This window comes from Geotrypetes seraphini, chromosome 2, assembly GCF_902459505.1.
Source record: "Geotrypetes seraphini chromosome 2, aGeoSer1.1, whole genome shotgun sequence".
Lineage (NCBI taxonomy): Eukaryota > Metazoa > Chordata > Amphibia > Gymnophiona > Dermophiidae > Geotrypetes > Geotrypetes seraphini.
This window is the reverse complement of record NC_047085.1, coordinates 377873651-377895866: the sequence shown is the minus strand read 5'-3', so window position 1 is coordinate 377895866 and position 22216 is coordinate 377873651. Positions and strand designations below refer to the sequence as shown.

The 22216-nt window shown below is 43.5% G+C and overlaps 1 protein-coding gene across 1 annotated transcript in view; it reads left to right on the top strand.

Annotated features, from left to right (window-relative positions):
* NFX1 (nuclear transcription factor, X-box binding 1) overlaps nucleotides 1-22216 on the top strand; it is a 261059-nt gene that overhangs the window by 216948 nt on the left and 21895 nt on the right. The window contains exons 22-23 of the mRNA XM_033930649.1: nucleotides 12682-12748; nucleotides 20922-21067. Of these exons, the coding sequence (XP_033786540.1) occupies nucleotides 12682-12748; nucleotides 20922-21067 (213 nt within the window). The remainder of the gene's footprint in view (nucleotides 1-12681; nucleotides 12749-20921; nucleotides 21068-22216) is intronic.

Below are 22216 nucleotides of genomic sequence, written 5' to 3'. Positions count from 1 at the left end.
CAGATGAGCCTGTCCGTAACACTGAAAACCCAAACATGGTGTCATTTTGCTTTACTACATCAATTCTATAAAACTTTATAAAGGTATGCAGAGTGGACCATATGGCCATTCTGCAAATCTGTTCAGACAGGATCATCTAGGCCTCTGCCCATAAATAAGCTACACTTTTCAAAGATATTGGCAGCTGCTTACCACAGCCACTGTACACCAATGAAATCGCCATGTGAATCCATCTGAATATGGATGCCTTAGACGCTGACTTGCCCAGCCTGGTCATACTAGTTAAGACAAAAAGATGGTCGGAGAGCTGAAAGTCATTAGTCATTTCAAGATAAGAGGCAAACTCTCCTCACATCCAGTAATTTCAACAGTTTGTCCTGTGGGCTGAAATGCAGACCTCATAATTGATGGGAAAAGCCAAAACTACCTTCCGCAAAAAGGAAGGAACCATGTGCAGAGAGACCCCAGCTTCTATAACCTTGAGGAACAGCTCTCTGCATGAAAGCGCCTGCAACTCCAAGACTCGTCTTGCTGAGGCGATAGCCACTAGAAAGACTGTCTTAACTGTAAGATCCAGCAGAGATGCATCTTATAAAGCCTCATACAGAGCTTTACTAAGACCCTCAAAACAATGTTAAAGTTCCATGATGGAAAAGGTTGACTGAGGATGTAACCTGAGTGCCCCCTTCAAGAATCTGGCTTTTTCTGGATGAAAAGTCAGTGAACCCTTTTCCACTCGGGCTCTAAAACACAAAAGGCCAGCTACCTGTACCTTGAGAGATCCAACTGCTAGACCCAGTGTCCCGCAAACTTTTCTGGCTGGCGGCATACTAAATGCAATGCCCTAGCCAGAAGGCACCCGGAAGTCGACGTGATGATGTCACGCACATGTGTGACTTCATCGCATCAATGTGCGCGGAGGCCCATCCTGCTGCAACTCCATCATTAGAGGGACCCAGGAGGTGCAGGGAGAAGAGGAGAGACGACGGCCAGGAGGAGAGTCGTCCACGCCGGCTGACTTCCTACAGGACTTGCCTCTCGCCGCAAGAGATATATTTTATATAAAAACTAAATTTTGTTCTGTGCATGCAAACATCTCTATGAAATCCTCCATATTATTTTGTTTTGCCAATTTTATTTGCTTTTCTGACCTATCCAAAATAACCCTGAATTCCCACTGGTGATGACAAGTGGGGAATTGGACAACTAGGGAGGGGTGGTAATTGTAGGAATGCCACAAAGGAAACACAAACACTCAGTCTTAGAATCGGGAGGAGGCGCTAGTAAGGGCTAGCTCCGAGTCCCTATTTATTATGCTTCTAAGCTAATGACATCATAGTAACAACCTCATTTACACATCTCATGATTGGTGGGTACAAAGGTACATGGTTTTACATTGGTGGATACAAAGATAGGTACATGCTTTTTACCTCGTGATTACCTCGTGATCATCCTCCAACTCAGCACTTAGACAAGGGCATGATTAACACGTGGACAGGGCCTGAGTCTTTGCACATATGCAATGCCTGTGCAATGCCTGTCAGCTGATGTCCGTACCAAATAAGGACAGCTCAAATAAGATGCATGTGACAGTCCAAAGGTTATAATGCATGCTCCTTAGCCTTAAGCTGTAGGCAAAGTCTGATTGTTGCCCATATAAGGGATGCTTAAACAAAATAAAGAAAAAGAGTAAATGTGTATCAGGTTAATATGTGGCAAAAGTCTTGTGACAAGATGCTAGTATTTTTCCTTTACTTAGAATGGTTGCATGGCAAGAAGGGAGAGGGAATGAGAAACAGGGCCTCAGATCCAAACACAAGCCTAGATCCACACACAGGCCTAGATCCGCACACAGGGCCTAGGTCAGTGTGCCGACCTGGCCTGCGTTCAGAACCGCCTTTGTGCTGACCCTGCCTGTGTTCTGATGCCCTGGATCAGAACTTATCAGATCTCCATCCCTACAGGTAATTTGAGCAATTGAGAGGGATTATGTAATGGTTGCTTTCCCACATTTGATGAGCTACATAACTTAAACTTAGAGGAAGAGCAGATGTTCTCTGCAAAGAGGAAAGTTTTTAAAGGTAGACAGAGTTTTCCTATACCTCCCAATGTGGTTTAACTCGGTTTCTCTCTGGTACTGTTTGGGGAGGGGGGGAGAAGGGAAGATGGGACAGCATATGGATTCAATGGCCTACAATTGTTCTGAGACATTGGGAAATCTCTTTTGGGTTGGGATCTGCAGGGATTGTTGTATGAATGCAGCTAGAAGCTCCAGGATTACATAAATAGAAGAAATGTCATTTAAAATGCATAGATCTTGTGGGAAGGACAGGAGTGTGTGAAATGTATATAAGACATGTTGGTACATATGGTGGTTTAACTTGTTATGTGGGGAGATACTGGACAATGGATCTTGGCGTCCCTCACTTGGATATTTCAGACTTGGATATTTCAGACTTTTAGTGTTCATATAAGGGCATGTTGCCAAATTGAGTGAAGAGAGCCTCTCCCCAGAACAATGCAAGTTTATCTTCATTGTGCTCTTGTTGGCATAAAGAGAAATACTATGCCTTTATATGGCTGCATCTCTGCAAGACTTGAAAGTGTGGGAAAAGAGCATGAAAGAAAAGGCTAATTAGGAACTATATGGGAAATGTCAAGATAGGTCAAAAAGTTACATACTGAGAATTCTGGAGTCAGTGTTTATTTAGCTTTTTGACTCTGTTCTTTGATTAAAGATGAATATGCCAGGGGTCAGTGGGAATGGAGTAGAAGATGAAGTGTGTGGGGGGGAGGGGGGAGGCAGGTGAAATATGTTAAAAATAAAAAATTTGGAGACAGTCATTATGAAATGGCTCTAGATGGTTTTAGTTCGGTCCCCCTCCTCTAGCCAAAGAATTGTTCTGGGAGGGTTGGGATTTTTTCAGTGGACCAGCAAGGTGCTATGTGCTATTATGGGATCATGGTCTTTGACATATGTGCTGTATCTTGGCACAGTAGAAAGTTAAACTGTTCAAATGCTTGTTGTTCTTTGGTTTGGGGCTAAATTCAGTAAATGGCGCCAATAAAACCCACACAGAATGCTATTCTATAAACAGATCTCTGAGTTCCATGCCGTTTAAAGAGCTGGTTCCCATACCAGACTTTGGGAATAAGATTTACTCCAACTAAAACCTGATATAAATCCTGGCGCATACGTTAAGTGTGGATTCCTGGTATTCATCTTTAGTGAAGGTCCTTGACATGACCCTACTCCTCCCATGGCCATGCTCCATGTTGAGTTGCATGCTATAAGATTTGCACATGAAACTTTATAGAATAGCACTTAGCAAAATCCAAATTGTTGCCAATTAATGCCAGTAATTGGATTGGAGCTAATGGATAATTTTATTAATTTTGTGTATTATGACTTGTATTTGTTTTTATTATTATGTATGTTTTATTGAGAGACACTTACGCCTTTAAGTGGGTTACAAATAAATAAATTTCAATTAAGTTGTGCGCGCATCTCAGGCTTGTGTACCATTTATAGAATTCAGGGGTATATGTGTTACAATGACTTTCTGATCACAACAATAAAAATTATAATAAAAAATAAATCATGATGACTCCCTGAATATCTTTTAAAAACACAAAATTGGATATATTTTTAAATATGTAACTAAACTTTGTTTTGTGCATGCATCATATTGCTAATTACGATATATTTGTTTTTCTAATTTCTGTTAGCATGTTTCTGTTTCTTTATGCTGGCCAGGTGAATGGTAGAATATTCCCATTGCTATACACTTCTTCATCACACATAGAATCTGTATCCATAAAAATTCCAGAGTGCAGTAGTTATGGGAAAGCTTTTATCCTACTTGATTCTGTCATCCTGAGTATGAAAACATAAAAGTTATAGCAATGATACCAAGACATTTGCTCCATTAAAGCAAAAGTAATAGCAAATTTTAAGAAAAATGGAGCTGTATTTATATAATCGTTGACTTTGAGTGACCCCAGGATGAACTTTAAAACATTTTTTTTATTTATTTATTTATCATTTTATATATTGATACATATACATTACTTGTATAAGAAAATAAAGAGAGAACATCACAAAAGTTTTTTAAAAGGAAAAAAAATATATCTGGATACTATCCGTTTAATAATTAAACCAAATTTCGCTCTTAATTAGTCCACATTCTGGAGGAGAAACAATTCACATTTATGAGAGATATTTATAATGGATTAATATCGAAAACCATATTTGTAGAGTACATCTTCTTCTTACATTACTATGGGATTGATCCTACATTCCCTTCAGAGATATTTGAAGTTGTTATTCCCTTTCCTTCAAGAAAGAATTGTAATTGTGAGGGCTCAAAAAATATATATGAATGTTGGTCCAGAAGAATCTTACATTTGCAAGGATATCTCAATTGATATTTGGCCCCCAGCTGTATTACAAACTGTTTCAGTTCAAGGAACCTCTTCCGTCTGGTCTGAGTTGCTTTTGAGACGTCTGGAAACATACTGATCTTACTGTCCAGAAAGGTCACTTCTTTCTGCCTGAAAAACAGTCTAAGAAGTGCCTCTTTGTCTTGTTGAAAGACAAACGCCACCACAAGAGTAGTACGACAGATTACTTCATCCACTGAAGTTTCAAGGACTTCTGTTAAATTCAAAGGATTAGGAAGTTCAGGAGAAACTTCTGGACCTAAAGTTTTCTGTTTTGATACTGGCAAGTAATATATTCTATGTAAAGGAGGTAGTCCGGCATCAGGATATTTAAATATTTCTTTTAAGAATTTATAAAACATTTCCTTAGGAGGTGTTGTTAACACCTTAGGAAAATTAAGAATTCTTAACTTCAACATTTTCATATAATTTTCAAAGTTTTCCATTTTCCTAGTATAGAGTAGTCTATCTTGTAGTATAACAGTCTGAGAAGCTTGTAAACTTTGAAATTTCTGATCCAAATTCCTTCCTGATCCTTCAATTCCTCCTGTAATTTGTCCAATCTCCTTTCTTGAAGAGTCACCTGAGGTAGGGTTCCTGCACATAGTTTGTACAAAGAGTCTAACGCCGTCCAAATAGACTCTAAAGTTATTTCAGCGGGTCTTACCAGAGGAAGGACTGTTGAAGCTTGTCCTTCACTCGCTGAAATCTCAGCCACCTCCTCCGATGTAGTTATTCCTGCCGAGAGCACTTGAGGGTTAGGCAAGCCCTCCAGCTCCATCGGCGACGCCATCCGTCCCTGTGGAACCGCCTCTATTCCCCAGTCTCGCGGTTGCAGAGGAGATGGAGGTCCCGCGTGGCTGAGCGAGACTTCGCTCCCGAGAGCCAAAATCTCTCTCCGATTCGGCTCAGCCGGCACGCCCTGTGGCAAAGATGTAAAGAAGCGGGTTATTCCCTCCTGCCTCATTGAGGAGGATCCCGGCTGCCGGGCTGAAGCAACCGCTCTGCCTCGTCTTTTCGGCATGTCGGCAACAGAGTAAACCCGATAGAGGTAGGAAATTTGTGTTTCGCAGGAGAGCACAACTCAGCGTCCTCTCTACAACGCAGCCATCTTGTTTCTCCCTTAAAACATTTTTTTTTAATGATTTTCTGATCAAGCACAATCAAATTCATGGGAAAATCTTCAATTTGCACAGTTTACAGGCTTGGCTGCTGACCTGTTGGATACCCAAGGTGAAGGCTGGGCACCAGGATGTCCCCTAATTGATTTATTGCACCTTGCTGTTTTTTTATTATTTGGGATAATTGGGGCTAAATCTCCTTCGTCGTTGAGAGTAGTGACCTGGAATGTGTCAAGCGTGAATTCTCCTATTAAATGGGCTAAATTACTATCGTACCTATGCCGCCAAGAGGTGGATATTGCTTGTTTACAAGAAACCAATTGTTTGATGTAGAACATATGAAGCTAAAAACTGTTTGAGTGGGAGAGGTTTACTGTTCCTCTACTACTTGCAAGAAAGATGGGGTAGCAGTACTTATTATCAAACGTCTACAGTCCCAAACTAAACTGCTTGCCAAAGATATTTTATGCTCCTGCAAGTGACTTTGAGTACATTCTGTTTAATCTACTAGTAGGAATTGGCTGGCCCAGAACGTCCTCTCTGATGTCAGAATTGACGTCGGGTGGCGAGAGTTGGTCGGCCCCGCGGGGAAGGGAAGCAGGGAGAGCTCAGAACTCGGCGCAGGCCTGTTCTCCGATAGTGGCGGTGGCAGCCTATTCCCCGGTGGGGGTGGCAGCCTGTTCCTCAATGGCGGTGGCTTGGGGGAGGGCAGTGGGAAGGGAAACAGGTCGGGCACGCCTGCTCTAGACGAGCAGCGAACCGCACTCAATTGGCTCGCGAGCCGCAGTTTGCCAACCACTGGTCTATCCGATGGGACCATTACTAATGCTACCGATAAGATCTCCAAATCTTTTGTGACTATTTTTCCCATCTGTATACAGCTGGTTCGCCCTCTCAGCCCTCTTTGGTATATGCATATCTGGATGATGCTTCTTTACCGCGTTTAACCCCACTGATGTTAGACTCGTTGAATGCGCCTTTGAGAGCGATGGAAATTCAACAGGTTATCAAGTCTCTGTCCACTTGCAAGGCGCTCGGACCCGATGGGTTAACCGCGGAATATTATAAATTACTTCTTTATCATCTTCCGGGTGTGCTGGTACGTTACTTTAATACTTGTTTTAAAGTATTAAAGTTTCATTTCCTCTTGGTGGCACAGACGCCCTTATTGTGGCACAGACGCCCTTATTACTCTAATTCCAAAACCGGGAAACGATCCTTTGTATGTCGAATCATATCTGGATTTTCAGAAGGCGTTAGACAAGGTCCTGCATGAATGACTACTTCAAAAAATTGTGAGCCATGAAATCGAGGTTGAAATACTCACGTGGATTAAAAACTGGTTGGCGGATAGGAAACAGAGTTGGGGTAAATGGACAATACTCGGACTGGAAAAGCTTCACGAGTGGAGTGCCGCAGGGTTCAGTGCTTGGACCCATGCTCTTCAACATATTTATAAACGACCTGAAAATTGAGCTAGGTGATTAAATTTGCAGACGATACAAAGTTATTCAGAGTAGTGAGGACGCAGAAGGATTGCGAAGACCTGCAATGTGACATAAACACGCTCGAGAAATGGTCCGCGACATGGCAAATGAGATTTAACGTGGATAAGTATAAGGTGATGCATGTCGGTAAGAAGATTCTTATAGATGAATACAGGATGTCCGGTGCAGTACTTGGAGAGACCCCCAGGAAAGAGATTTGGGAGTACTGGTTAACAAGTCAATGAAGCTGTCTGTGCAATGTGAGGCGGTGGCGGCAGCAAAAAGGGCAAACAGAATGCTTGGAATGATTAAGAAGGGGATCACAAACAGATCAGAGAAGGTTATCATGCCGCTGTACCAGGCCATGGTACGCCCCCACCTGGAGTACTGCGTCCAGCACTGGTCGCCGTACATGAAGAAGGACACGTTACTACTCGAGAAGATCCAGAGAAGAGTGACTAAAAATGGTTAAGGGACTGGAGGAGTTGCCGTACAGTGAGAGATTAGAGAAACTGGGCCTCTTCTCCCTAGATAAGAGGAGACTGAGAGGGGACATGATCGAAACATTCAAGATAATGAAGGGAATAGACTTAGTAGATAAAGACAGGTTGTTCACCCTCTCCAAGGTAGAGAGAACGAGAGGGCACTCTCTAAAGTTAAAAGGGGATAGATTCCCACAGAGAGTGGTAGATAACTGGAACGCTATTCCGGAGGCTGTTATAGGAGAAAACACCATCCAGGGATTCAAGACAAAGTTAGACAAGTTCCTGCTGAACCAGAACGTACACAGGTAAGGCTAGACAGGGCAATGGTCTTTGACCTAAGGGCCGCCGCATGAACGGACTGCTGGGTACGATGGACCACTGGTCTGACCCAGCAGCGGCAATTCTTATGTTCTTATACTGCCCTATTTCCCTGCTCAACATTGACTTTTAAGATTTTTGCGTGGGTGTTGGCATATAGATTGGCATCCTATTTATCTCGCGCGGGACCCATCAGGGGTGTCCCCTCTCCCCGTTACTGTTTCTTTTATATCTAGAACCTTGAAGCAGGATGTCCATATCACTGGCCTTCATATTGCTGATTATGATTTGAAAGCCTTGATATTTGCAGATGATTTGATGCTTTAAAACACTGTTCAGTTTGGCTCCATGTTACCTATCCTTACATTTTAAATTGTATAGGACAAAAAAGTCTGCTCAAAGAATTAATTTCTTTGCCTATCCAACATTAAAACATTGTCGCTATGAAAGATTTCTAGATAAAACGTTTGCATTTCAGGCAGGCAAATTGAGCAGCTGGTTAAGTGAAATTATTTCTCAGTCTCAAACTTATTATACTTTTTGAAAATCAATGAGAATGTATCTCTTTGAAAAATTTGTAAACTAATATTTCAATTATGTCTTGTATTTCCATAAAAATGTACTATCACTGATTGTTCATTCTCTCTTTGATGTGAACCGCCTAGAACGAATGTTCTTTGCCTCATCTGCTTGATACCTTGACTGAGTACGGTTTTCACTCTGGTTTCTTGTTGAACTATAAGAAATCTAGTAGCCCTCCCATTCCAAATGACTTTGCCAGCACAATGGAATGGTCCCTTTCCATTTACCTGGGCACCCGGGAAAGTTGTATATCTGGGGATTACAATTCTGCAGAATATCACCAAACTACACAATTTTAATATACAGCCCTTGTTGGACAAGACCAAGTCATACTTGCTGACTTGGAGGCATTTTCCCATTTCTTTGATGGGGCGCATTGCTCTTTATAATATGATGATACTTCCTCAATGGCTGTATGTTTATCAAATGCTGGTCCTGTCCTTCTCAAGGAGTGTGGAGCGTCAATTGGACAAAATGTTACGTGGGTTTCTTTGGTTGGGCGGCCGCTCACGCCTTCCCTTGCTCCTGGTGGCTTTGTTAATAGACGGGGTGGACTGGGATTGTTCGTAGAGGCCTTCCTCTGATGCTATGTGGAAGGGAGATGTTTAAAGAGGAATCTGACCTATGAATAATGCTCTTGATTCATTAACGATTGATGATATGTAATCCTACTGTAGCTCCCTGCTATTTTTATTGGGTTAAATATATAGAAACATAGAAGATGACGGCAGAAAAGGGCTACAGCCCATCAAGTCTGCCCACTCTGCTTACCCACCCCCTGTCTATGCCCTAATGACCCAATTTCCTTATCTTGACCCTCGTAGGGATCCCACATGGGTATCCCATTTATTCTTAAAGTCTGGCACGCTGTCTGCCTCGATCACCTGCACTGGAAGCTTGTTCCAATGATCAACCACTCTCTCTGTGAAGAAATACTTTCTGGTGTCGCCATGAAATTTTCCGCCCCTGAGTTTGAGCGGGTGCCCTCTTGTGGCCGAGGGTCCCTTGAGAAAGAAAATATCATCTTCCACTTCGACACGTCCCGTGAGGTACTTAAATGTTTCGATCATGTCTCCCCTCTCCCTACGTTCCTCGAGAGTGTAGAGCTGCCATTTGTTCAGTCTCTCTTCGTACGAGAGACCCTTGAGCCCCGAGATCATCCTGGTGGCCGTCCGTTGAACCGATTCAATTCTGCGCACATCTTTACTGTAATGTGGCCTCCAGAATTGCACACAGTACTCCAGATGAGGTCTCACCATGGCCCTGTACAACGGCATTATGACTTCAGGCTTTCGGCTGACGAAACTTCTATTGATACAACCCAATATCTGCCTTGCCTTAGATGAAGCCTTCTCCACTTGATTGGCAGTTTTCATGTCTGCACTGATGATTACTCCTAAATCTGTGTGTACTGAAAGTATTGTTATATGTTGCTCTTTGAATCATTGTGAATGCTTTATGCTGTAAACTGCTTATTTATAGGCGGATAAGAAATTTTAGAAATAAATAAATAAATAATTTGGCATATCCATGATTAGTTTCTCTCTACATCTTACTTCTCATGGACTCTGGTAGAATTACAGTTTTGGAAACTCTATCATTTTAGTTATCTCTTGCATACCCTTTGCGTTGTAGCTGCTGTCCTGGGGAACCCCTATTATTCTTTTCTCACTCCCTTGAGATCCACCTGGCGACAAGTGTGTGCCCAGTTGAAATTCGATTTTCAGACTACACCTTCTCTTGTCCATTTGTGGAAATGGCGCCTTTCTATCAAGTATGACAGCTGCCGGCTTTCTGGTGGCTAGGAAGGGAAACTTCCTATTTGTATCAGATCCTTACTGATGAGGGTACTCTGCCAACACTTCCCCAGTTGTGCACTGCTTATGGTTGAAGCAGACTGGATATCTTTTCATACCTCTAACTCAGGCACTATGTGACTTCTTTGCCTTCCTCGGCATTGCTTGCAACAGTATATGAAAACCTGTCTGATGTTTATTGGTTAGATGCCCAGCTGATGGTACCCCTTAAATATTTTCACCATTAAATGTTGCAGGGCCCTCACATACAACGCTTCTTGAAATTGCTTCATGGTCTTTTACCTGACATTTCCTACTATGAAATGGGCTATAAATTTCTTTGTAGGTTGTGCATAGCATCTTGGCGTGCATATAGAGCAACACTCATCTCTACGGGCTCTTGCCCGAAGTGTGGTCACCCTAAAGCCACCCTGTCACACATGTTTTGGGACTGTCCACTGGTGTGAACTTTCTGGTCTGCTATCTTCTCCAGGGTCGGCAGTATGGCAAACCAGATGGCACTGTAATAGTTATAGTCTGTTATAGCTTTTTGACCTTCAGCATCCTATACCCAGAGGCCTAAAAGGTTTTCTTCGACGGACGATTCTTTTGGGCCTGAAGGTTCTACTTTTTCTTTGGATAGGTCCCCTGAGTCCTATGTAAGGCCATTGGCGCTCACATATGCTACACCTCCTGACTATGGAAACCATGCATCTCTGTGACTCGGATACTAAACAGGGACGAGTGTTGCTTACTATTTGGAAGCCCTTTTTGGCTACCTTAACTCCATATGCACGCAGCCGTGTCTTATTTGGTTGCCCCTAACTTGAGTTTTTGTTGTCTTTTTCCCTCACATTCCTGGGATGGGTGTAGGGATGGACGGTTGTTTAAATTGTGACCTTTGTGATACTGTTTTTGTTGTTTGTTTGGTCATATAAGACAGATTTGCTCCTGTGCTACATTGTTGTACTTGATTGTATTTTCTTGAAAATTTAATAAATATGATTGCAAAACAAAACCAGAGAATGATGAAGTTTCTGGAATCCAGTGGATTACAGGACTGGAGGCAACATGGATTCACCAGAGGGTAGGTCTTGTCAAATAAATCTGATCAATTTCTTTGACTGGGTGACCAAAGAATTGGTTAGAGGGGATATGCTAGATGTGGTGTATTCAGATTTTAGCAAAGCCTTTGACAGTGTTCCACACAGGTGTCTAATAAATAAACTGAGTGCCCTAGGGATGGGCCCCCAAAGTGATGGGCTGTGTCAGGAACACTTGAGTGAAAGGCAACAGAAGGGTGGTGGTCAATGGAGATCACTTTGAGGAAAGAGATGTTACCGGTGGTGTACCTCAAGGTTCTATTGGACTTGTTCTTTTTAAAATTTTTATAAGCAATATTGCAGAAGGGTAAGATTTGCCTCTTTGCGGATGATACCAAAATCTGCAATAGAGTAGACACCCCAGATGGTGTGAATAACATGAAGAAAAACCTAGTGAAGAAATTCAAGGTCATGCATTTGGGCTGCAGAAACCTAAGGGAACAGAACAGTTTAGGGGGTGAAGAACTTATGGGCATGACTGAAGAGCGGGACTTGGGTGTGATGTGATGATCTTAAGGTGGCCAAACAAGTTGAAAAGGTGACAGCAAAAGCAAGAAAGATGCTAGGGTGCATAGGAAGAATTATGCCCCTGTATAAGACTCTGGTGAGACCTCATTTACAATATTGTGTGCAATTCTGGAGACCGCACCTTCAAAGAGATATAAAAAATAATGGAGTCTGTCCAAAGAAAGGCTCATCATAAAGCGTATGTATACTTTGGAGGAAAGGCGGGAGAGGGGAGATATGATAGAGACGTTTAAATACCTACATGACGTAAATGCGCATGAGTCAAGTCTTTCATTTGAAAAGAAGCTCGGAAATGAAAGGGCATAGGATGATGTTAAGAGATAATAAGCTCAGGGATAATTTAAAGAAATACGTTTTTTACAAAAAGGGTGGTAGATGCATGGAATAGTCTCTCAGAAGAGGTGGTGGAGACAAAGACTGTGTCTGGATTCAAGTAAGTGTGGGATAAGCACGTGGAATTTTTTCGAGGAAGAAATAATGGTTACTGCGGATGGGCAGACTGGATGAGCTATTTGGCCTTTATCTGCCATCATGTTTCTATGTTTCTATACTGTAGCTATCCTAAAACTTGACTGGTTAGGGATCCCCAATGCTTATCTGTGCCCTATATGATCAGGCAGTAATCTTAATGTCTCCTGATATTCCCTATGCAATATCATCAACAGATTCTATATCTTGGTCACATAGCTCTTCCTTAAAATCAAATTAAATTTTACTTTTTTGTAGATTAATATATCCTTTTGTCTTTTTCCTGGAAAATGATAATGTAAAACTGCAATTACTTCAGATTTTACATGTAGGATTTTTTCTACTTGCAGGAAAGATTTAAAGTTTGTCAGTGAAATTGAGAGAGAAATCAAAACACTTGTAGAAGCTGTAAATAAGGTAAGTAAACAGTATGCACAAACCAACTCCCTGACCTAATAAAATGTTATGGGAACTTGAGTACCGTATTTTCACGCATATAACGCGCGCGTTATACGCGTTTTTACCTACCGCGCATACCCCTCGCGCATTATATGCGTGAGCGCGGTATACAAAAGTTTTAAAACATAGTTCCCACCCCGCCCGACGCCCGATTCACCCCCCCCAGCAGGACCGCTCGCACCCCCACCCCGAACGACCGCTCGCACGCGCTCCCACCCGCACCCGCATCCACGATCGGAGCAAGAGGGAGCCCAAGCCCTCTTGCCCGGCCGACTCCCCGACGTCCGATACATCCCCCCCCCGGCAGGACCACTCGCACCCCCACCCCGAACGACCGCTCGCACGCGCTCCCACCCGCACCCGCATCCACGATCGGAGCAAGAGGGAGCCCAAGCCCTCTTTGCCCGGCCGACTCCCCGACGTCCGATACATCCCCCCCCCCCGGCAGGACCACTCGCACCCCCACCCCGAACGACCGCTCGCACGCGCTCCCACCCGCACCCGCATCCACGATCGGAGCAAGAGGGAGCCCAAGCCCTCTTGCCCGGCCGACTCCCCGACGTCCGATACATCCCCCCCCCCGGCAGGACCACTCGCACCCCCACCCCGAAGGACCGCCGACTTCCCGACAATATCGGGCCAGAAGGGAGCCCAAACCCTCCTGGCCACGGCGACCCCCTAACCCCACCCCGCACTACATTACGGGCAGGAGGGATCCCCGGCCCTCCTGCCCTCGACGCAACCCCCCCCCCCCCCCAACGACCGCCCCCCCCCCCAAGAACCTCCGACCGCCCCCCAGCCGACCCGCGATCCCCCCGGCGACCCCCACGACCCCCCCACCCCCCTTCCCCGTACCTTTGGTAGTTGGCCGGACAGACGGGAGCCAAACCCGCCTGTCCGGCAGGCAGCCAACGAAGGAATGAGGCCGGATTGGCCCATCCATCCTAAAGCTCCGCCTACTGGTGGGGCCTAAGGCGCGTGGGCCAATCAGAATAGGCCCTGGAGCCTTAGGTCCCACCTGGGGGCGCGGCCTGAGGCACATGGGCCCAACCCGACCATGTGCCTCAGGCCGCGCCCCCAGGTGGGACCTAAGGCTCCAGGGCCTATTCTGATTGGCCCACGCGCCTTAGGCCCCACCAGTAGGCGGAGCTTTAGAATGGATGGGCCAATCCGGCCTCATTCCTTTGTTGGCTGCCTGCCGGACAGGCGGGTTTGGCTCCCGTCTGTCCGGCCAACTACCAAAGGTACGGGGAAGGGGGGTGGGGGGGTCGTGGGGGTCGCCAGGGGGGTCGCGGGTCGGCTGGGGGAGCGGTCGGAGGTTCTTGGGGGGGCGGTCGTTGGGGGGGAGGGGGGTTTGCGTCAAGGGCAGGGGGGCCTGGGATCCCTCCTGCCCGTAATGTAGTGCGGGGTGGGGTTAGGGGGTCGCCGTGGCCAGGAGGGTTTGGGCTCCCTTCTGGCCCAACTACCAAAGGTATGGGGAAGGGGGGTGGGGGGGTCGTGGGGGTCGCCAGGGGGGGTCGCGGGTCGGCTGGGGGGGCGGTCGGAGGTTCTTGGGGGGGGGCAGTCGTTGGGGGGAGGGGGGTTTGCGTCGAGGGCAGGAGGGCCTGGGATCCCTCCTGCCCGTAATGTAGTGCGGGGTGGGGTTAGGGGGTCGCCGTGGCCAGGAGGATTTGGGCTCCCTCCTGGCCCGATATTGTTGGGGAGTCGGCGGTCCTTCGGGGGGAGGGATGTATCGGACGTCAGGGGGGGGGCATCAGGCTTTCAGGATGGGGACAGACCTTCAAGGGGGGACAGTGCACGGAAGTCAGGGGGGTGAACGGAGAGTCGGAAAGTCAGGGCGGGCGAAAGGAGCGTCGGGCAGCATGCGCGGTATACCCGTGAGCGCGGTATACCAAAGTTTTTGTACATATCATCGTGATTTCTGCGCGCTATACCCGTGTGCGCGTTTTATACGGGTGCGCGTTATTTGCGTGAAAATACGGTAATTGGTCTGTAAAAAGTTGCATTCAATTTTGTTCATACATCTTTTGAATATTTTAGGTATTTTATGCCTTCTGTAACTCTTGTCTTATACTCGTATGTATACATGGGTTGATATTAACATTATTTTATGCAGCTATCTTCTGAAGTTAATTGCATAAAAACATATTTATTTATTTGTTCATTTTTATAGCCCATCCTCCCAAGAGCCCAGAACGAGTTACAATAAAATAAAAGTAAAAATTAGGTACTTGGAAATTCCCTAACTGTCGCGAAGGCTCACAATCTAGCTAAAGTACCTGAGAAAACAAATTATTAAATAATAAAGATATATTGTTAATATTCCCAAAGAGAGATGAAGGAAAAAAAAAAAAAGAAGTGTACTGTAGATAAAGACAAAGAAACTACATCAAGGTACAACTAAGAAGCAGCAAAAAAAAAAATTAGGCCATCCCACAAAAGAAAGGTATAATAAAGCAAATCAAATCCCATTCAGTCTTCACAGTCTCATGCAAATATAAACATTAAGAATATATAAGCATCTGTAAAATCATTTTGATAGTTATGAGGGTAGTTTACCTCGGGAGTCCCAATCAATATGTGTGATATAGCTGGATGCACCTTTGCAAATTCCAACTCTTTTGCTGGTCAGTACATTATAAATTATCATGGGAAGCCACTGCCAGATATTTTCCTGCATCTGGAGAAAATTTGATATCTGCAATCATTTCCTTTCTGTGCTGAAGGGATACCATATCTTCAAGCGTGTCAGCATTTACCACCAGAAAACTCCCATCATGTAATCCTACTGCTAAGGCCTTCCCATCTGGGGAAAAGGCACAGCATCTTCCATCCTTTTTGAGTTTCCACACTGCTAGCATGCAATGAAGGGAGGAAAAGTTCCCAGATCCAAAGTGTTTTATCATCACTCACTGTTGCACAGACAGGTAGCAAAGGATGAGTCACCAGTCTCCATACTTCCCTTTCCATATGCCCCTGAACAAGCAGAGTCATTGGACCGCTTTTTTCAATTTCAAGTATCTCACCATTTTTTTGTTCCTACCAGTATATATATACTAAATGATGGTTGATAAAGAACAGCATGGCTCATCCTCTCTGCCCAGAAAGGTGGTTAGAATTGTAGCTGTTGCTTTGTGCAGATTTTACTCCCCCTTTCCTTTTTTGTTTTTAGGGCTTTAATTGCCACTCTGTTCAGGTTATCCCCCTCTATGCTGCTTTTCATTTAAGTTCTGTTTAGTGGAAATACTCCACTGTCTCATGCAGGAGAACATTGCAGACATCCACCACCCTTTCCATGAAAAAGTATTTCCTGATGTTGCTTTTAAATTTCCTTACTTGCAACTTCATTTCATGTTCTTCTGTTCTATAGCCTTTCCGTTTTTGGAAAAGGTTTGCTTAATAATATCTCTCAAATGTTTAAATGTCTGAATTATATTGCCCCTGTGCCTTTTTTCTTCTATAGTCGATTGGTTATTTATTTATTTACATTATTTGATATATCTTAATTCTAGTCTAACAGACCAATCAAAACAGTTTACAAAGTTTTGGCTGACGTACATTCAGGTCTTCAAGGGTTTTTTTCCCCTCATATGTCTCCTAACAAGACTCCATTTCATTTTGGTTGTTTTCCTTTGAACGGTTTTGAGTCTTCTTATGTTCTTGGCAAGATACAGCCTCCAAAACTGAACACAGTATTCCAATGATTCTTAAGCCTGTCCTGGGGTAACCCCCAGCCAGTCATATGTTCCAGATATTCCTAATGAATATGTATGAAGCAGATTTGCATGCCTGTCACCTCTATTATATACAAAACTGCCTCATACATATTATGGGTATTTTGAAAACCCGACTGGCTCGGGGTTCACCTGGACAGGTTTAAGAACCACTGCAGTACTCCCAAGTGAGGCCTTACCAGTGATTTAAGCCATATTACATTTCATTACTTGTACAGGGACATTATCACCTTCTTTCTGCAAGTTATAACCTTCTCTAGCTATCTGCACACATTTCTGGCCTTAGCTACTGCTTTATTTAGTCTCCTTGAGATTCTCAGATACTGTCCCCCCAGGTCTCTTTCCCTGATCCATGCACATCAGCCTTTTACTTCCTGTTGCATACAGTTCTTTTGGATGTGCACCCCAAATGCATTTTTCACATTAAAGCCCAACAGCCAAACATTAGCCCATGCTTCTAATTTTTGGAGATCACTTCTTTGCTTTCCATTCCCTATGAGGTATCAATTGTGTTGCTAATTTTTGTATCATCTACAAAAAGATAAACTTTTATGTGTAACCCTTCAGCAATGTTGCTCATAAAAGATATTTAACAGAATCATTCACCCTCCATAAACTTTTGGTTGGACATAAAGATATATCGGGCTAGGATACTAGCTTAGGAGAAGAGCTGGAGTCTTTTCAGAATAAGGATCCAAAGTAAAACGAATAAAGCCACTATTCAGTATTTGGTTAACTTTATCTATTTAAGTATGGCTGTTATAACTTAGAATGAATAATCCCATTTTATAGGAATAATGCTTGTGAACCTGTTCACAAGCAGCCTTATTCCTGTGACCCAAAAGCATCAGGCCGCACAAACCACAGCCCGATGCTCCTGGTCTGCGGCAGTGAGTTCCTACCCAAGCACACCCCGGCTTACCCAAACCCTCTAGTGGCTACCTGCCAACTCACTGATGGTCCAGAGGGCATCTGCTGGAATCCAGGAGGGTCCGGTGGAACCCAGGGGTGTCAGTCAGGAGTGATATCCAATCGCTTCTGGTTACTCCGGTGCTAACCTCAAATGGCACCCCTAACAGCAGTCTCACATGATTACCATTTTGAGGTTGGTGCCGGAGTGACCAGAAGTGATTGGGCATTGCTCCTGCCTGATGCCCCTGAATATCCCCCCCCACACACACACACAGACCTCATTGGACCCCACACACACACTGGCAAGTGAATTGGCAGGTAGCTCCTGGGGGGGCGGGGACAGGGACTTACCTCTGCATCCCAAGAGCATTAGGCTGTGATTTTGCACAGCCCGAAGCTCCTGGATGGTAAAATAACACCAGCAAAAAACTGCAGTAGGAGATTTGTATAGTAATGAGATACAAAACATGCATTTGCATCTCATTTCTTTATAACTCATAGCGACTTAAATATTTTTGGAACAGCAACGTTTGGACTAATGGTTATTGCAGTGGTCTGTGAATCCAGGGAGCTGGGTTTGAGTCCCATTGCAACTCCTTGTGACTCTGGGCAAGTCACCTAACCCTCTATTGCCTGAGGTATAAAATATGTACACTGCTTTGATTGTAACCCACAGAAAGGTGGTATATCACTCAAAGACACACACATAGACACACAGACTCATTGCAATGCATTCTCATCAGGAGTTGTGGGCCACTGAATATTATTTTTTCTTGTCCTGTTTAGGTTTTGCATTCCAAATTGCAGTTTGAGAAGTGTTTCAACGTTACTAAACAACGTTACTATAGGAGCCATACTAGAGCATATGTTCTCTCAGGGTTTCCGCAGCTAGCATTGTGCTTATTGCAGGTTTCCGGGTCTCGCTGCGTCTTGTCAGGTAGAAACAGATGTTTTAGCCACCATGCTGTGGCTTACTTTAGGGTATGATCTGAAGTCTTGTCCATGGTATCCCTCCCACCACTCCCCCCGAGGTTTGTAATAAACCTCCCACCCCCATTAAATTCACAACTATCCATGGCAAGCCTAGACTTGCCACAACCGGGGTGACCAATAATAACTGACACAAAAGTTTTGAATTTCCTTGGCAGGGAAAGTCCCATGATGTCACTATGAGATCTTAAGCTCCACGGGGAGAGCATCTGTAAACCTGCCAGGCACTTTTCCACTCTATGGATTTTCAGAACAAAGTTCAAATTTCTGACCAACTGACTTTCCCGCCAAAATTCAAATTGGTGGACTGACCTGTTCCCAATCAGGTCAGTGAACCCACTATTTACAAAGCCAAACTGCAGACTTCAGATCATACCCTGAAGAAAGCCACAGCATGTAGCTGAAATGTCGGTTTCTACCTGACAAGATGCAGCGAGACCCAGAAACTTGCAACAAGCATAGTGCCAGCTGTGGAAACCCTGAGAGAACATCTAACCCAGCTCCATGAGGAGAGCATCCTTAAACTTGCCAGAGACTTTTCTACTCTATGGACTTTCACAGCAAAATTCAAATTTCTGACCAAATTTCTTTAGGGTATGATCTGAAATCTGCAGTTGGACTTTGTAAATAGTGGGTTCACTGGCCTGATTGGGAACAGGGCAGTCCACCAATTTGAATTTTGGCAAGAAACTGACTTTCCCACCAAAATTCAAATTGGTGGATTGCCCTATTCCCAATCAGGTCAGTGAACTCACTATTTACAAAGTCCAACTGCAGACTTCAGATCATACCCTGAAGAAAGCCACAGCATGGTGGCTGAAACGTCGGTTTCTACCTGACAAGACACAGCAAGACCTGGAAATCTGCAACAAATACTAGAGCAAATGGTGCCTACCATCTAGGCAATACACACTAAATGTGACCATAAAGAATTTTGACAGTGACATGAGAAGCAGTATAATAAAAAAGGATTTTGAGGTGGGGTGGGGGGCAGATGCTGTGATTCAGGAAATTCATTCCAAAAACTTGGTGAAGGGTACAAATAGCAACTTACATAAGGATTGGAGTTTAGAAGACGGCATATAGGGTAAAATGAAAAGAGAAAAAGTAATAGGGAGGTACATAATGAAGACACTTGAGCATGAGCACAGGAAACTTGATCTAGATCCAGAAGTGAATCAGGAAGCAATGTAGTGTTTTGATCAGAGAAACTGAAGCAAAATGAGCATCAAGGGTCTTGCAGAATGGGATAGCAAAGTTCTCTTTATTGAATAATCCAACATGGGCCGTGCTTCTGCAGAATTGTCTGTATTGTGGGATCTATACAAAAAAAAGCCACAAATACAGAAATAATGAACTTATAAAAATCATAACGTTACACATTAAAACCACATAAAATTATAAAATGTTTATAATAAAATTAGTACTCAACTATTAGGGAGATAATAAATACTCTGTGATAATATAAATCTTTTCAATCAAATATCACAGCTCTGAATATATTAAATTATTTAATAAATAAATAATTATTAATTATGTAAAGTGCTCAGACCCTACAACCAACATTGTTCAGTGTAAACACTCAACTATGGTTGCCATTGGGACCATCATCGCCTTTGCAGTCCCTAGCCTCCCAAAGTCACCATTCATCAATTAAAACATCACTATATACTGGTAACTTATCTGAAGTTGTAGTTAGGAGGCCTCTTGTTGGACGTAATGGCAGCCATAGAATAAAACTCTGAAAGTGCTTGTGTTAAAAACAGCTAAGTGTCATACTGAGAAACCAAGCTCAGTTTCTCAGTATGGCATTTAGCTGGTTCTCAGCCCAGTGCACTAACCCTTAAGCTATTCTCTACTCCCTCTTTAGCCCTCCATCTATTATTGCTTCTTCCTCATGGTCTTTTTCCCTCATCGTGTTTCAACTCTTTATCTTTGTCATTTTTTCTCATAGTTTTTAATCTCTGTTCACCCTTCATACAGCATTCTATTTTTTGCCTTTTCACCTACAGTCACCTCAGTACCACTTTCTTTTCCTATACATTTTTATTTCCTTACCCCTCACACAGCTTCACTTCCACTTCAGCCTTCTAGGTACCACTAACCCACATTTTAATATTTTGTATTAATATTTTTACTGTGTTTTTCCTGGGAATACAGTAATGAAAGATAAAGCATTTCAGTTGATGAATTGGTCAAAAGAAAGTATACATGTTAATAGGATCTTATTGTAAATCCTGTTGTATGTAATGGTATATCCTGTTGTATGTAATAGTATATAAAATCAAAGCCCAAGTCAGAACCTGGGATACAATCATTTAAAATACAGTCATTTAACTAAGTGTTTCTAGCATTAATGGTTTTATAGTTGTATTGGGAATGTGTAAGACAGAGCAGTGTGGGGGTGGGGTTGTTTTTGTTTTTCAGTTCACTGTCTGTTTTGCCATTAAGAAAGAACTCATCATAACTTTCCACTCTTTTTTTCTTTGATTCAGAGCAAGCAGACAAAAAAGAGTCATTGCTTTCCACCTATGAACAGAGACCATCGCAAAGTCATCCATGATTTAGCTGAGGTCTATGGTGTAGAGAGTGTGAGCTATGACAATGAACCAAAGCGCAACGTGGTCATCACTGCAGTAAAGTATGTTTTGTTCTTTTACCTCTGTCAGCCTTGTTCTTGTTTACTCAAGTTGGCTGAAGTAAATTCTACCTATTTCATTAATATTAAAATATTTTTTTAAATAAATTTTATTTATTTATTTAAAAGATTTAAACGCCTATAACTAGGCGGTTTTACAAGAGACAATCATATAAAATAAAAAACATACAACACATATTATACAAATAACAGCAGGTCCTTCATATCAGCCATATTTTACAGCACTTGACAATGAATCAATATAGAAACATTTATAATCCTGGAAAAAAACATTTATGGAAATGCTTCTACAAATAATGTAATTTTCAGAAGTTTCTTTAAAAAAATCTACAAGAGCTTAGTGGTTCAGTCAACTTATTCCACAGTGTTATTCCTATGAAAGAGATAGCAGAGGACATAGTACTCTCATAGTGTGCTGTTGAGAAACCTGTAAGCGATAATCGGACTGTCTCCTCAGATCACAGTGCTCTGAATGGCCTATAAAGTGCCATAGCCTGTAACAAATAATATGGGATCCCTTGGTGGATGACCTTAAACACCAACACCAACTGTGTCGATGTCAGATCGACTATCGGCTTTCCCCTTGTCCTCAGTTTAAAGCCATGTCTATGCCAGCCTGGATGTTGCGTGCCAGCATCCTTGTCCCAGCCACACTCAGGTGCAGTCCGTCCCTCCTGTAAGCTGACAGGAGGAAATGGAGCAGACATAAAATTAGGACTGTACTATCGCCCACCAGGACAACCGGAAGCAAACGACCTGGACCTGGAGGCTGAACTGAGGCAGGTATGCAAAAGTGGAAGTGTGGTGGTAATGGGGGATTTCAACTACCCTGGAATAGACTGGAGCATTGGACACTCAAATTACACGAGAGAAACAAAATTCCTGGAGGCGGTGAGGGACTGTTTCATGGAACAGCTGGTCACGGAACCAACACGAAGAGATGCCACTCTTGACCTAATCCTCAACGGGCTAGGGGGACCCACAAAGAAGGTGGTAGTACTAGCGCCACTAGGAAACAGCGATCACAACATGATCCAGTGCAAGCTAAAAATAAGAACATCAAAGGTGAAAAGAACCACAACGACAGCACTCGATTTCAGAAAAGGAAATTACGAGGCCATGAGGAAAATG